The sequence below is a fragment of the Nansenia antarctica genome (assembly GCF_963989245.1).
Source record: "Nansenia antarctica genome assembly, chromosome: 4".
NCBI classification, from domain to species: domain Eukaryota; kingdom Metazoa; phylum Chordata; class Actinopteri; order Argentiniformes; family Microstomatidae; genus Nansenia; species Nansenia antarctica.
The window spans coordinates 58225202-58238527 of NC_137689.1; the positions used below are offsets into that span (position 1 = coordinate 58225202).

At 47.1% G+C, this 13326-nt stretch overlaps 1 protein-coding gene across 3 annotated transcripts in view; it reads left to right on the forward strand.

Annotated features, from left to right (window-relative positions):
- sez6l (seizure related 6 homolog (mouse)-like) overlaps nt 1-13326 on the forward strand; it is a 34620-nt gene that overhangs the window by 11243 nt on the left and 10051 nt on the right. For all 3 annotated transcript variants that reach the window (XM_080529000.1, XM_080528998.1, XM_080528999.1), the window contains exons 2-10: nt 5791-6261; nt 6948-7087; nt 7393-7588; nt 9252-9437; nt 9589-9760; nt 10301-10467; nt 10731-10925; nt 11265-11403; nt 12084-12280. In XM_080529000.1, coding sequence (XP_080385126.1) covers nt 5791-6261; nt 6948-7087; nt 7393-7588; nt 9252-9437; nt 9589-9760; nt 10301-10467; nt 10731-10925; nt 11265-11403; nt 12084-12280 — 1863 coding nt within the window. The remainder of the gene's footprint in view (nt 1-5790; nt 6262-6947; nt 7088-7392; nt 7589-9251; nt 9438-9588; nt 9761-10300; nt 10468-10730; nt 10926-11264; nt 11404-12083; nt 12281-13326) is intronic.

Consider the following 13326-nt stretch of genomic DNA (forward strand, 5'->3'; position numbering starts at 1 on the left):
TGGATAGGCACGCCCCTTTTAAAACCACTAGAATAAAAAATAGAGTAGTGCCTTGGTTTACTCATGAGCTATCTACCCTCTTTAATAACAGAAATAGTGCCTGGTCCCGTGCCAGACGTACTGGTGTCCCCCAACACTGGCTGTACTTCAGGCAGCTCAGAAACAAGTGCACTTCAGCTGTAAGGAAGGCTAAATCAGAATATTTCCTGAATCTGATAACCACCTCATACTCTAACCCTGCCAAATTCTGGAATGCAATTAATTTGACTAAAAATCGTCCTTCCAGTGCTCTGCCCCTTAGTATTAATGTAAATGACTCTGTGATCTCTGATCCTAGCGACATTCGCCTTGCTTTTAATAAACACTTCTCCGAAGCTGGTCACCTATTTGATAGGTTGTACCCTGGACACCCCTCTATGGTGGTTTCTGATGATACTGCCCTTGTGGACCGTGTCCCCCTTTTCACCTTTCAACCATTTACTTCCGCGGAGGTCCTCAAGGTTTTAGAAACTATTGACCCCAAATCATCCTCTGGTGAGGATAAACTAGACACATTTTTCATAAAATTGGCTGCGCCAATTATCAGCGTGCCGCTAACTTACATTTTTAATCTTTCCATTTCCTCTGGTGTATTTCCGTTGGTCTGGAAGTCTGCGCGAGTCATTCCTTTACACAAAGGGGGTGATAGGGCTGATCCGGATAACTATCGACCGATCTCCACTCTCCCATGCCTGACTAAAGTACTTGAGACCTTGGTCAATTCTCAATTGAAACGCTTTCTATCAAGCCACTCAATTCTTAGTCCCCATCAGTCCGGTTTCAGACCTATCCATAGTACCATCTCTGCTATCACACTTGTAACTAACGACATAGTCTCGGCCTTGGATAAGAGGAACCACTGCGCGGCCCTCTTTGTCGACCTCTCGAAGGCATTTGACACGGTCGATCACCACTTGCTTTTAGAACAGCTATCCGATATTGGATTGGATTTAGGAGCTTGTGCGTGGTTCCATGACTACCTTTCCCTCAGGCGTCAGTGTATAAAATCTTCACGTGGCAATTCGGATTTCATAACAGTTACAAAGGGTGTCCCTCAAGGTTCGGTGCTGGGCCCTGTACTTTTTACCATCTATATTAATGAACTGGTATCTTCGCTAACTGGTTGCCACGTTCATTTATATGCCGATGATACCATTCTTTATAGTATAGCAGATTCCCCACATGCTGCTACTATCAACTTGCAGCTAGCCTTTAACTCACTGCAAGATGCCCTCTCGAGGCATAAGCTAGTCCTCAACTCGAAGAAAATGAAATTCATGTTGTTTACTAGGGCTAGAAATGTGACCTTACAAAGCTTCTTATATCCACAGTTGACGGCTCCTCCATTGAGAGAGTTACCGACTACAAATATCTTGGGCTGTGGTTGGATGAGAAGCTATCATTCAAAACGCATGTCGACGGCCTCGCCTCCAAACTTCGGCAAAAGGTGGGCTTTCTTTACCGTAATTGGTCTAGCTTCCCCTTGCTTTGTAGGAAGGGAGTTGTCGAGGCGGTATTCCTGTCCGTATTAGATTACGGTGATGTTATCTATAGGCATGCAGCTTCATCTACATTGAAACAATTGGACTCAGTTTATCACTCAGCTCAAAGGTTTATTACCGGGGACAGTTATGACACTCACCATTGCATACTTTATGACAAGGTTGGCTGGCCCTCTCTTTCTCTGAGGCGCAGTTACCACTGGAACTTGTTCGTTTTCAAGGCCATCTGTGGCAAGCTTCCTCCTTATATCTCATCTTTATTGGACTGGAGTCTTGGTACTTATGTGACCAGATCTAATAGTTCCTTTCGGGTTCCGTATGCACGTTCAGACCTGGGTAAAACAGACTTTTTTTATTGATGCCCCTAATACAGGGGTTGGCAATAGGCGGCCCGTGGGCCATTGCTGGCCCGTCACCAATAATATTTGGCCCAGCAGATTATTTTGAGAATCCACTTTTTTTTTTTTTTTTTACAATATCGGACCGACAGTCCAACACCGCGCCTATAATGTCCGAATAGAGAATCTACCTCCACCTGAATAATGCGTATTGTACTTGTATCCATGTTGAGAGTGAATGACACAGGGACAGACAATCAGGCAGCGGGGTGCACCGAAGCGCACTGACGCTGAACCCCTCATAGTGAATCATAAGTAGGTGGACAAGGCGTGGTGCTGAAATAGCCAACATGCGGTGTGTGGTTTGAAAAAAATAACATCAGCTCATTAAATCATTCAAACGTAATGTTTACGTATGTGACTGCAACACACATATGAACAGTAACAAAGCAAATTCTGTTTAATTTTCTGAAAAACATTGACAACAAAATCGGCGCAAAGTGGTGGTAGGCCTATGCTCCTGAAACGACAGAGCAAACGCGCTATTAGGGATAATAAGTACAATGAGCCATTCATTCAAAATATACAAAATACAATTAGGTTATTAAATACAATAACGACAGGCTTGGTACTCACTTAATGTGAAAAGTGGCATCTCCCATCGGTCACTATTTGCTTGATATCTGGTGATATTGACGTCACTTTAATCCGCAGGCAGTTTATTTTTATTTTTATGCATCAATCGATTCCTCTCGTGCGTCTTTATCACATTCATTGACGAAAAGGACGACTTGTATAGAAAGGGAACATCGTGAGCACGGAAGATGTGAGTCTCACAACGGCTCTGCATTGATGAAACCAGGTAGGATGAACGTATAGTTCGCTGTCCATTCCTCTTTAAATGCCCTGTTTCCACCGTCAACTTTCCTCTTTAGACCTTTGGAGAGTGACATGATGTTTCTCTTGCTAGCAGGTTAACTGTTTAGCTAACTTCACCCGGCACGCAAACAACCAATCCAATAATAAATAATGTGACCTTGTCTGGGAGGAGGGGGGAATAATTCAGAATAAAACTATGTTAAATAATTATTAGAATAAGTTAGGCTGCGATACATCGTCAGTCCACATATTTATTATTCAAAACTATGGAAAAGGGTGAAACTACGTTTCAACGTTGTTGAGAATCACAACACAAACTTGCTAGTCAAGCCTAATACTGCAACGTAATGGATTGGACTGCTACCTAGTTAACTAGAACACTACTTTACATTGTTAGCAGGCTCACAAAACAAGCTGTGTTAGTTGACTAGCGATGTGTACATTTTTCGAAAGAAAAGTCAAAGCATTAGAACGTGTCACATTTTTTAACAATCAATTACTTAAATTAGCCTTTGATTATGTTATGGCCCGCCATCTAGTGGCTCAAAAAATTTTGGGCCCGAGGCCAAACCTAATTGCCGACCCCTGCCCTAATACACGGAACACTCTGCAGCAAACTCTCCGGTTGGAGGTCCTCCCCTCTGCCTCTACCTTTAAACGCTTGGTGCAAAAACTGTATTCTACCGATTGCAATTGTTTTTGTTTTTTTTGTTTTTTTTATTGTACACTCGACGTCACTGTAAATGAGGGTGACCTCAGTGCCTATCGAGTTTTAGATAAAGGTTTGAAATGCAAAAAATAAATAAGTAGATGTCACCAGATTTGAGCAGTATACTGTACAGACAGAGTTATGTCTCCCAGAGCCTGTTAGATTTGTAGCCTACAAGCTCATTCTCAATGGGTTTCATAGTGTAGTTGCTGCCATCAAGTTCTGGGCCCAGGACAGTCCGGACGGATTGTATGGCAGCTAGTGCTGAGGCACAAACATGTACATTTTCAAGCCTGCAAACTGTGACACTTTAAAATAATGTGAAAAAATACTTTCTTGTGCAATATGACAACCCTAGTTGACTATCTGTACAGTATAGTACAGTGGCTTGTGTACATAGCCTTTATTGATGTAAACCAGCTCCTTACCTTCTTGTGATTTTATGCATCTATGCTTTTTCTAAAATGTGTTTCTTTTTCCTTTCCTAAACACCAGGGGAGCCTCCCCTCCTAAATTTCGTTGTTTGGTACCTGTACTGTAGCAATGACAAATAAAGTCTATCTATCTATCTATCTATCTATCTATCTATCTATCTATCATGCAAATGGCTGTCTTTGTCAAATAGCATAACCCGGTCTGTTACAATCTGTGTGTGTGTGTGTGTGTGTGTGTGTGTGTGTGTGTGTGTGTGTGTGTGTGTGTGTGTGTGTGTGTGTGCGTGTAATGAGACATAAAGACGTTTTTCAAAGTGGTGAATTATCTCAAGGGTGACGTGTAAAAGCTCAGAGTTTCTTGCTGACAACGACTTTAGAGACTGAGTAGACACTGCTGACAGCTCAGACACTAATATATTTGCTTCTGTCTCATTCCATTCCTCGGTACGGTGGCACTAACTAGACATTGGTTAGGATAGGATACCCCAGAAAATGCAACGGGCTTTTAGTCCTAGAGAAAAGCTCTCTTTAAAAGTACTACATTATTGATCCTGTAATGAGGAGAATACAGGGCGAATGAAGTGAGGGGTTGTTGGTGTTATTTGGGAAGAGTGCACAGGGATACTTTTTATTTTTTATTATTTAACCTTTATTTTACCAGGCGAGACAATTAAGAACAACATTCTTATTTACAATGCCGGCCTGCATACAGCGCGGGGATTGTGTTTGTGTGTGTGTGTGTGTGTGTGTGTGTGTGTGTGTGTGTGTGTGTGTGTGCGTGCGTGTGTGTGTGTGTGTGTCTGTGTGTGTGTGTGTGTGTGTGTGTGTCTGTGTCTGTGTCTGTGTCTGTGTCTGTGTCTGTGTTTGTGTGTGTGTCTGTGTGTGTGTGTGTGTGTGTGTGTGTGTGTGTGTGTGTGTGTGTGCGTGCGTGCGTGTGTGTGTGTGTGTGTCAGTATTGTTGTTGTATGTCGATGTTTCTGCCGGTCTGTGCTTTTTAGTGCTGAGCCGGAGATGGCATTTTAGCATGCGTGGGAGAGCAGTTTGTCTGTCTGTACATCTCTTCCTCTCTCCCATTTTCCACCCCCCTCCCCCTGTCTCTCTCTCTCTCTCTCTCTCTCTCTCTCTCTCTCTCTCTCTCTCTCTCTCTCTCTCTCTCTCTCTCTCTCTTTCTATCTCTGTCATGCTTGACTGCTCTGTCTCTCCACCCCAGAGAAAGTTCGTGCCCAGCCTATGTGATTGCGTGAATGTGTGTGTGTGTGTTTGTGTGTGTGTTTGTGTGTTTGTGTGTGTGTGTTTGTGTGTTTGTGTGTGTGTGTGTGTGTGTGTGTGTGTGTGCGTGCGCGTGTGCATGTGTCCGTGCGTGTGTCCAATCTGTCCATGCATGTGTGTCTGTGCATGTGTGTGTGTTTGTCTGTATGCCTGTGCGTGGGTGTGTGTCCGTGCGAGAGAGAATGCTCAGTGTGTGTGAGTTCTGTAGAGAGAGAGAGCAGGTGTCCCCTGCTAGGCTCTGATCCTGCTGCCTAGATAAGCCCATTCCAGATAACAACAGTGACACTGTATCGGCCAGAGGCCCACCCAGACCCAGTGATAATGGGTGGTGGAGACGACTGCCACTGTATGATTCAGCTGCATCAAGATGGCCCTATTACCTGCACATGCTGTAGGATGAATTGGTATTCTGAGCACCTGCGAAGCAATTGGATTTCAAACTAAATTTAGAACCGATTTACTTGCAGACTACTTAAACTCTGCCGGTGCCTTTGCATTTTCGTGTTTTGTGTCAATATGTCTCACTCCCTCCCTCCATCCCCCTCTCTCTCTCTTTCTCTCTCTTTCTCTTTCTCTCTCTCTCTCTCTCTCTCTCTCTCTCTCTCTCTCTCTCTCTCTAGGTGAGGTCGTCTCGACATCCCCCCCTCCCTCCTCCTCCTCCCCTGCGGTGAATGAAGGGGACAGAGACAATGACAGTCCCCGGAGTAGAGGCACAGGTGTGGGGACCGGGGGTCTGCTAGAGTCAGTGCTAGCTCAGAAGGACCGTCTCCTCTCCCAGACAGGGGCAGTCCTGCCCTCCGCTCTTCCCCAGGACTTGCTGCCTCTCTTGGGGAAGGGGCTCAGCACAGGGTCCCTCCCTGGAGGTCTGTCTCTGGAGCAGCAAAGTGAGGGGCTATTGAGAAGGATGAGACCAAGGAAGAGACCCTCAGTCCCAGTCCAAGCCAGCGACCCTCCCCTTCCTGTCTCCACCCACACACACTCCCAGACATACGGCCTCCCTGAACCTCAGGGTAGCACACACACACCCAACCACAGCGATGAGGTCACGACGATCGTGGACACAGACACGGGCACAGATACACCTTCCCCAGGTATGCTCTTGTTGCTACAAACGTACGTTTGTTTACAAGCCATGTATCACTTACCCAGTAGCCTATGGTAGACAATACAGTGAATCCAATTCACAAATTATAAGTATTAAAGTGATCCAAAAACTGTTGCTTGTTATATCTCACTCCAACACTTAAACTTAAGTAAAAACTGTTTTTTTTGTGCGACTTAAGAATTGCCGACATGCCACCCTTTTCACCAGACTGTGTCACATTTGTGCTGTCTCCCAGCCTCCCTGGATTAAGCTCCTTAAATAAACTGTGAAATTGAAGTAAGGAATGAAGGACAAATTCTGTAAGCATTTGCATTTGTACAACTTGTCTAGACTCTAGACTCTAGAGGTTAACATAGAGGGTAGAGCAACACTGACTCCTCTCCTTTCCTCTCATCTCCTCTCCTCTCCTACCCTCCCTTCTCCTCTCTTCCCCTCTCCTCTCCTCCCTTCTTCCTTTCTTCCCCTCCCTTCTCCTCTCCTCTCTTTTCATCTCTTCTCCTCTCTTCTCCTCCCCCCCATCTCCTCTCCTCCCCTCTCTTCTCTTCTCCTCTCCTCTCCTCACCTCCCCTCCCTTCTCCTCTCCTCCCCTCCCCACCCTTTGCCTCCCCTCCCCTCCCCTCTCCACTCCTCTCCTCTCCTCTCCTCTCCTCTCCTCTCCTCTCCTCTCTCTAGCTGTGTCCGGGTGCAGTGTGAACTTCTCTGATCCAGAGGGATACATAGACTCATCTGATGACCCTCCTCTACCAGATGGAACATTCATACACTGCACCTACACAGTCACTGTGTATACGGGCTATGGGGTGGAGCTACAGGTACATTCTGTACACACACACACACACACACACACACACACACACATATTGGGAGTGTTGTGTTGTTGGTGACAGCATAGTGATGGTGTGTGTATAATGCTGTGATGGGACTGCTGATTGTGTTGTGATTGTAGAGCTCACTCTGACCCCTACTGGCATCCAATGGTACAGCACCCTCCACGGCACATGTTACTGTATGACTACAACTAAGAGTCTTGTGAGTTTGTTTACAGTAGAGACCCACAAGTAAACATGTCATCTGCCCCCCTCCCCTCTCCCCCCCTCTCCTCTCCACCCCTCCACAGGTGAAGAGTGTAAACCTGTCAGAAGGTGAACAGCTGTCCATCAGAGGGGTGGATGAAGGAGGGGCCTTGCTGGTGCTGGCCAATCAGACACTGCTGGTGGAAGGTCAGGTGATCCGCAGTCCAACCAATACCATCTCAGTGTACTACCGCTCTTTGCCAGAGGGAGGCATGGGCATGTTCCAACTCCACTATCAGAGTAAGTCAACACTGTCTGGGTTTGTGTGTGTGTGTGCTTGTGTCTATGTACTTCGTTTGTGTGTGCGTGCTTGTGTCTCTGTATACACTCTGCTCCTCTCACATAGGGCTGCCACCTTTCTCACTACCAAACGACAAAAGATGGTGTGCCGCTGCACAGGGCGGGACGTTTGCAGGAATTGGCACATTTATGCTATACGTACGCATGAGGGAGGCCTGTGATTGGGAGGGAGGTCGTGTATATTCATCCAGCCTAAAGTACGGGACATCCCAACTAATACTGGACAGTTGGCAACCCTACTCTCACATAACACATAACCCTACTCTCACATAACACACACAACCCTACTCTCACATAACACACACAATCCTACTCTCACATAACACACACAACCCTACTCTCACATAACACACACAACCCTACTCTCACATAACACACACAACCCTACTCTCACATAACACACACAACCCTACTCTCACATAACACACACAACCCTACTCTCACATAACACACACAACCCTACTCTCACATAACACACACAACCCTACTCTCACATAACACACACAACCCTACTCTCACATAACACACACAATCCTACTCACATAACACACACAACCCTACTCTCACATAACACACACAACCCTACTCTCACATAACACACACAACCCTACTCTCACATAACACACACAACCCTAATCTCACATAACACACACAACCCTACTCTCACATAACACACACAACCCTAATCTCACATAACACACACAACCCTACTCTCACATAACACACACAACCCTAATCTCACATAACACACACAATGGTAGCCTCTGAGTCTGGTGGACAGTGAAGGGCTGACAACCCAGATAGAAATGTGCAAATATGAGTTATTGACCACCGTTCAACACTGAGCAATCCCAAACAATGTGTGTGTGTGTGTGTGTGTGTGTGTGTGTGTGTGTGTGTCTGTGTGTCTGTGTCTGTGTCTGTGTCTGTGTCTGTGTCTGTGTCTGTGTCTGTGTTTGTGTCTGTGTCTGTGTCTGTGCTCGTGTGTGGGTGCGTGTGTCTCTGTCTGCGTGTCTTCCTCTCCCTGTCTGCCTCCCCGTGTCAGTGTGGACCTGACAGGATTGGATATGTGGGAGCATCGTGGCGTAAAGCCTATTACTCTGGATTCCCCTCGCCCGTCCACTCCTCTCAGATCAGCTGACACGGTGGAGGGAGAGAGAGAGAAAGAGGGGAAGCCAACAGTAGATGAAGACAACACAATAGAATATCACACTGTCCTACAGTGACACATTGAGATGTCTTATTGTGTTTCACCCATCTTCTCCGTCTGAGCTGAGAATCCCCCCCCCTTCTCCCTCTCTCTTTCTCTCTCTCTTTTTCTTTTTCTCCCTCTCTCTTTCTCTCTCTCTCTCTCTTTCTTTTTCTCCCTCTCTCTTTCTCTCTCTCTCTTTCTTTTTCTCTCTCTCTTTCTCTCTCCCTCTCTCTTTCTCTGTCTCTCTTTTTCTCTCTTTCTCTTTCTCTTTCTCTCCCTCTCTCTCTCTCTCTCTCTCTCTCTCTCTCTTTCTCTTCCTCCCCCTCTGTCTTTCTCTCTCTCTCTGTCCCTCTCTCTCTCTCTCTGTCCCTCTCTGTCCCTCTCTCTCTCTCTCTCTTCCTCTCTCTGTAGTTTTCAGGCTTAGCTGTGCGCTGCCGAGGAGGCCTCACTTCGGGGAGGTGTCAGTGTTAGACCTTCTGCCGGGGGGCACTGCCCGGTTCCACTGCCATATGGGCTACCACCTACAGGGGGCGGCGTCGCTCACCTGCCTCAACGCCTCCCTGCCTGTCTGGAGTGCTAAGGAGCCCAGCTGCAGGGGTGAGGAGGGGTGTCGAGTAACACACACTCCACACACACACACACACACACACACACACAACCAATATCCCCCACATTGTATTGGCTGACGTGACGGCCATTGCTAATTGATCCCAGTGATTGGTTGATGGGTCCCCTCCTCCCCTCTCAGCGCTGTGTGGCGGCTCTGTGAAGAACGCCACCGTGGGGAGGATCCTGTCCCCTTCTCCCAGGCCGGGACCCAACGCCACCCAGGACCGCTCCTGCTCCTGGTCCCTGGAGGCCCCCAAGGGACAGAGACTCCATCTCCACCTAGAGAGGTTGGCCCTGGGGCCCACAGACAGGTGTGTGTGTGTGTGTGTGTGTGTGTTTGTGTATGTTGTTGATTCTCTGTATACCTGATGTGTTAATTGCATAAACACTCTATCTTGTCATTTAATCAATTAGTGCTGTGATTGGATCTGTCACGTGAATTAGCTGATTAAAGCTCTGATTAATTGCTTCTCATCTCATTATGTGGTTGTGTGTGGGTGTGTGTGTGTGTGTGTCTGCCTGTGTGTGGTGTGTGTGTGTGTCTGTGTGTGTGTGTGTGTCTGTGTCTGTGTGTGTGTGTCTGTGTGTGTGTGTGTGTGTGTGTGTGTGTGTGTCTGTGTGTGTGTGTGTGTCTGTGTGTGTGTGTGTGTGTGTGTCTGCCTGTGTGTGTGTGTCTGTGTGTGTGTGGGTGTGTGTGTGTGTGTGTGTGTGTGTCTGTGTGTGTGTGTGTCTGTGTGTGTGTGTGTGTGTGTGTGTGTGTGTGTGTGTCTGTGTGTGTCTGTGTGTGTGTGTGTGTGTGTGTGTGTGTGTGTATCCGTCTGTGTGAATTAATTCTGGGTTTCACTCCCCAGGCTTGTTCTATGGAGTGGTCTGGATGCTGGGTCTGTGGTGCTGTTTGATTCGGGTCGGGGAGGTCCGATACCCTTTGAGGGAGTGATAAGTGAGGGTCCAGCGGTCAGGGTGCAGTTCATCACTGACCAGCCCAACCACAATACAGGCTTCAACATCCGCTATGAGTGTAAGCCTTACACACACATATTTGATACCAACCATAACATTTCATAATACATTGATTGATGGATTGATTGATTGTGTCTCATCTCCCTCTTCACTCTCCACTCTCCACTCTCCTCTCTCCTCTCCCCTCTCTCCCCTCTGCTCTCTACTCTCTCCTCTCCCCTCTCTCCCCTCTGCTCTCTTCTCTCTCCTATCCACTCTCCTCTCTCCCCTCTTCTCTCTCCCCTCTCCTCTCTACTCTCTCTCCTCTCCACTCCCCTCCAGCATTTGAGCGTGGCCACTGTTACGAGCCGTACCTCCAGAATGGTAACTTCAGTACCACTGACCTGGTGTATGGGGTGGGTTCTGTGGTCCAGTTTAGCTGCGACGGGGGCCACTCCCTGGAACAGGGACCACCCGTCATCGAGTGCATCAATGCCAGGGATCCTTACTGGAACGACACAGAACCACTTTGCAAAGGTATATGTGTGTGTGTGTGTGTGTGTGTGTGTGTGTGTGTGTGTTGGGGGGGAGAGGAGAGGAGAGGAGAAGGGAGGGGAAGAAAGGAGAAGGGAGGGGAGGAGTGGAGGAGAGAGAGTCAGTGTTGCTATGTTAACCTCTAGAGTCTAGACAACCTGGACAAATGCAAATGCTGATAGAATTTGTCCTTCATTCTTTACTTGAGAAAAAAATGATCTATTTCACAGTTTTTTCTTCATTATTTTGTGACTTGGCATCGTTTTTTCTCTCCTCTTCTCTTTCTCTCTCTCTCTCTCTCTCTCTCTCTCTCTCTCTCTCTCTCTCTCTCTCTCTCTCCAGCTCTGTGCGGGGGGGACCTGGCAGGTCCGGGGGGGGTCATTCTGTCACCTAATTGGCCAGAGTGGTACGGAGACGGGGAAGACTGTAGCTGGAGGATACACGTAGGAGAAGACAAACGAGTCTTGCTCGACGTTCAGCTGTGAGAGCATCACTACACACACACACACACACACACACACACACACACACGCACACACACACAGAAACACACCCAGATCACCCACAAAAATGGGATGATTCATCATGACAGTAATGCATTAGAGCCATCATTGCCTTTCACATGCAAGTCTCTATTACCTGCTTACTGTAACTGGACTGACCTGCCTTGATGTGAAGCCTAAGTGCTGTTGTCATCATCACTGTGACATTGTGGCTGGTGAGTGATAACAGGCTGTGAAACGACTAAATCCTCTACTTATGCCATCGCCCCTGAGGTCATTCTACTGTAGCTCTCTCTGACTCATTCAGGCTGACACCATGACTTCACCCTGAGCCACGGATGTGAAACTGATGCCATACACACTCATACTTGATATCACTCATGGGCCGGTAAATACTGTATGTGTATGTGTACCATAATACTGTAATCACGGCCTTCCCCTCTCTCTCTCTTTCTCTCTCTCTCTTTCTCTCTCACTCTCTTTCTCTCTCGCTTTCTCTCTCACTCTCTTTCTCTCTCACTTTCTTTCTCTCTCTCTCTCTCTCTTTCTCTCTCACTTTCTTTCTCTCTCTCTCTCTCTTTCTCTCTCACTCTCTCTTTTTCTCTCTCTCTCTCTCTCTCTCTCTCTCTCTCTCTCTCTCTCTCTCCCTCCCCCTCAGGCTAAACCTGAGTGACAGTGATATGTTGACCATCCTGGACGGTGACGAGGTCACCACTCGTATTCTGGGCCAGTACGTGGGCGGGGCCACTCCCTTCAAGCTGTCCTCCACGACCCCTGACCTCACGGTGACCTTTCATTCTGACCCCGCGGGCCTGGTCTTTGGAAAAGGAGAGGGCTTCATCATCAACTACATGGGTGAGAGAAAGAACGAGGGAGCGCTGGGGGGGGGGGGAAGAAGGGAAAGAAAGAACCAAACTATGAGAAGCTATGAGAGATGAGACCCAGTAGGAAGAGTGTCTTTTCAAAGCCTCTTTTCTTTTTTCTTTTTTTTTCCTTCCCCTTGCCCAATCTCTCCACTCCCTCCCATCCTCCTCTCGTCTTTCCCCTCTCCTCTTTTTCTCCTCTTTCCCCTCTTTCTATTTTTCCTTCTTCTCTCTCATCTCATCTCTGCCCTTATTCAATCACATCCTATTTGTCTCACCATCCCGCAAGGGCCTTCACTGAGACACACACACACACACACACACACACACACACACACACACACACACACACACAGACATACCCTACCATTTCTGTGCTGCACAAGCGTAAACACAAACATAAAATCACATTAAAATATGCATGCCAATCATTCAGCATGCACACACATATACACTCCACACACACACACACACGTATCTCACACACATATACACTCCCATCACACACACGTATCTCCCTAGTGAGTGTGTCAGACAGACGCTGCATGAATACGCAAATGCAGACCCCTCCTAAAGTTTTCTGTGTGTGTGTGTGTGTGTGTGTGTGTGAGAGAGAGAGTGTGTACAGTATGTGTTCCTTTAAAAGGAGTGGAGAGCTGGATTAATTACCCTCCACACAGATTTAGTCCACATTCACACTGTGAGGGTATAGAGCCCAGTCAATAGACAATGAATAATTGATTTAAGAGCTCTGACTTACAAACCCCGGTGGACCAGTTACACAGCAGTAACACTGCATACTGTATGCACGCAGATCAATCATACACACACACACACACACACACACACACACACACACACACACACACACACACACACTCAGTCCCAGTACCTACGTAACTCCCAGCAGTGGGCTGGATATGTATTCATATATTGCCTTTGCTAGTGTAATTATCCGCTTCATGATGGATTTGCTCTATTCATATGCAGGGTCAGTCTCATCCGCTGTGCTGCAGTGAGTCTCATTAAGACAGAAAT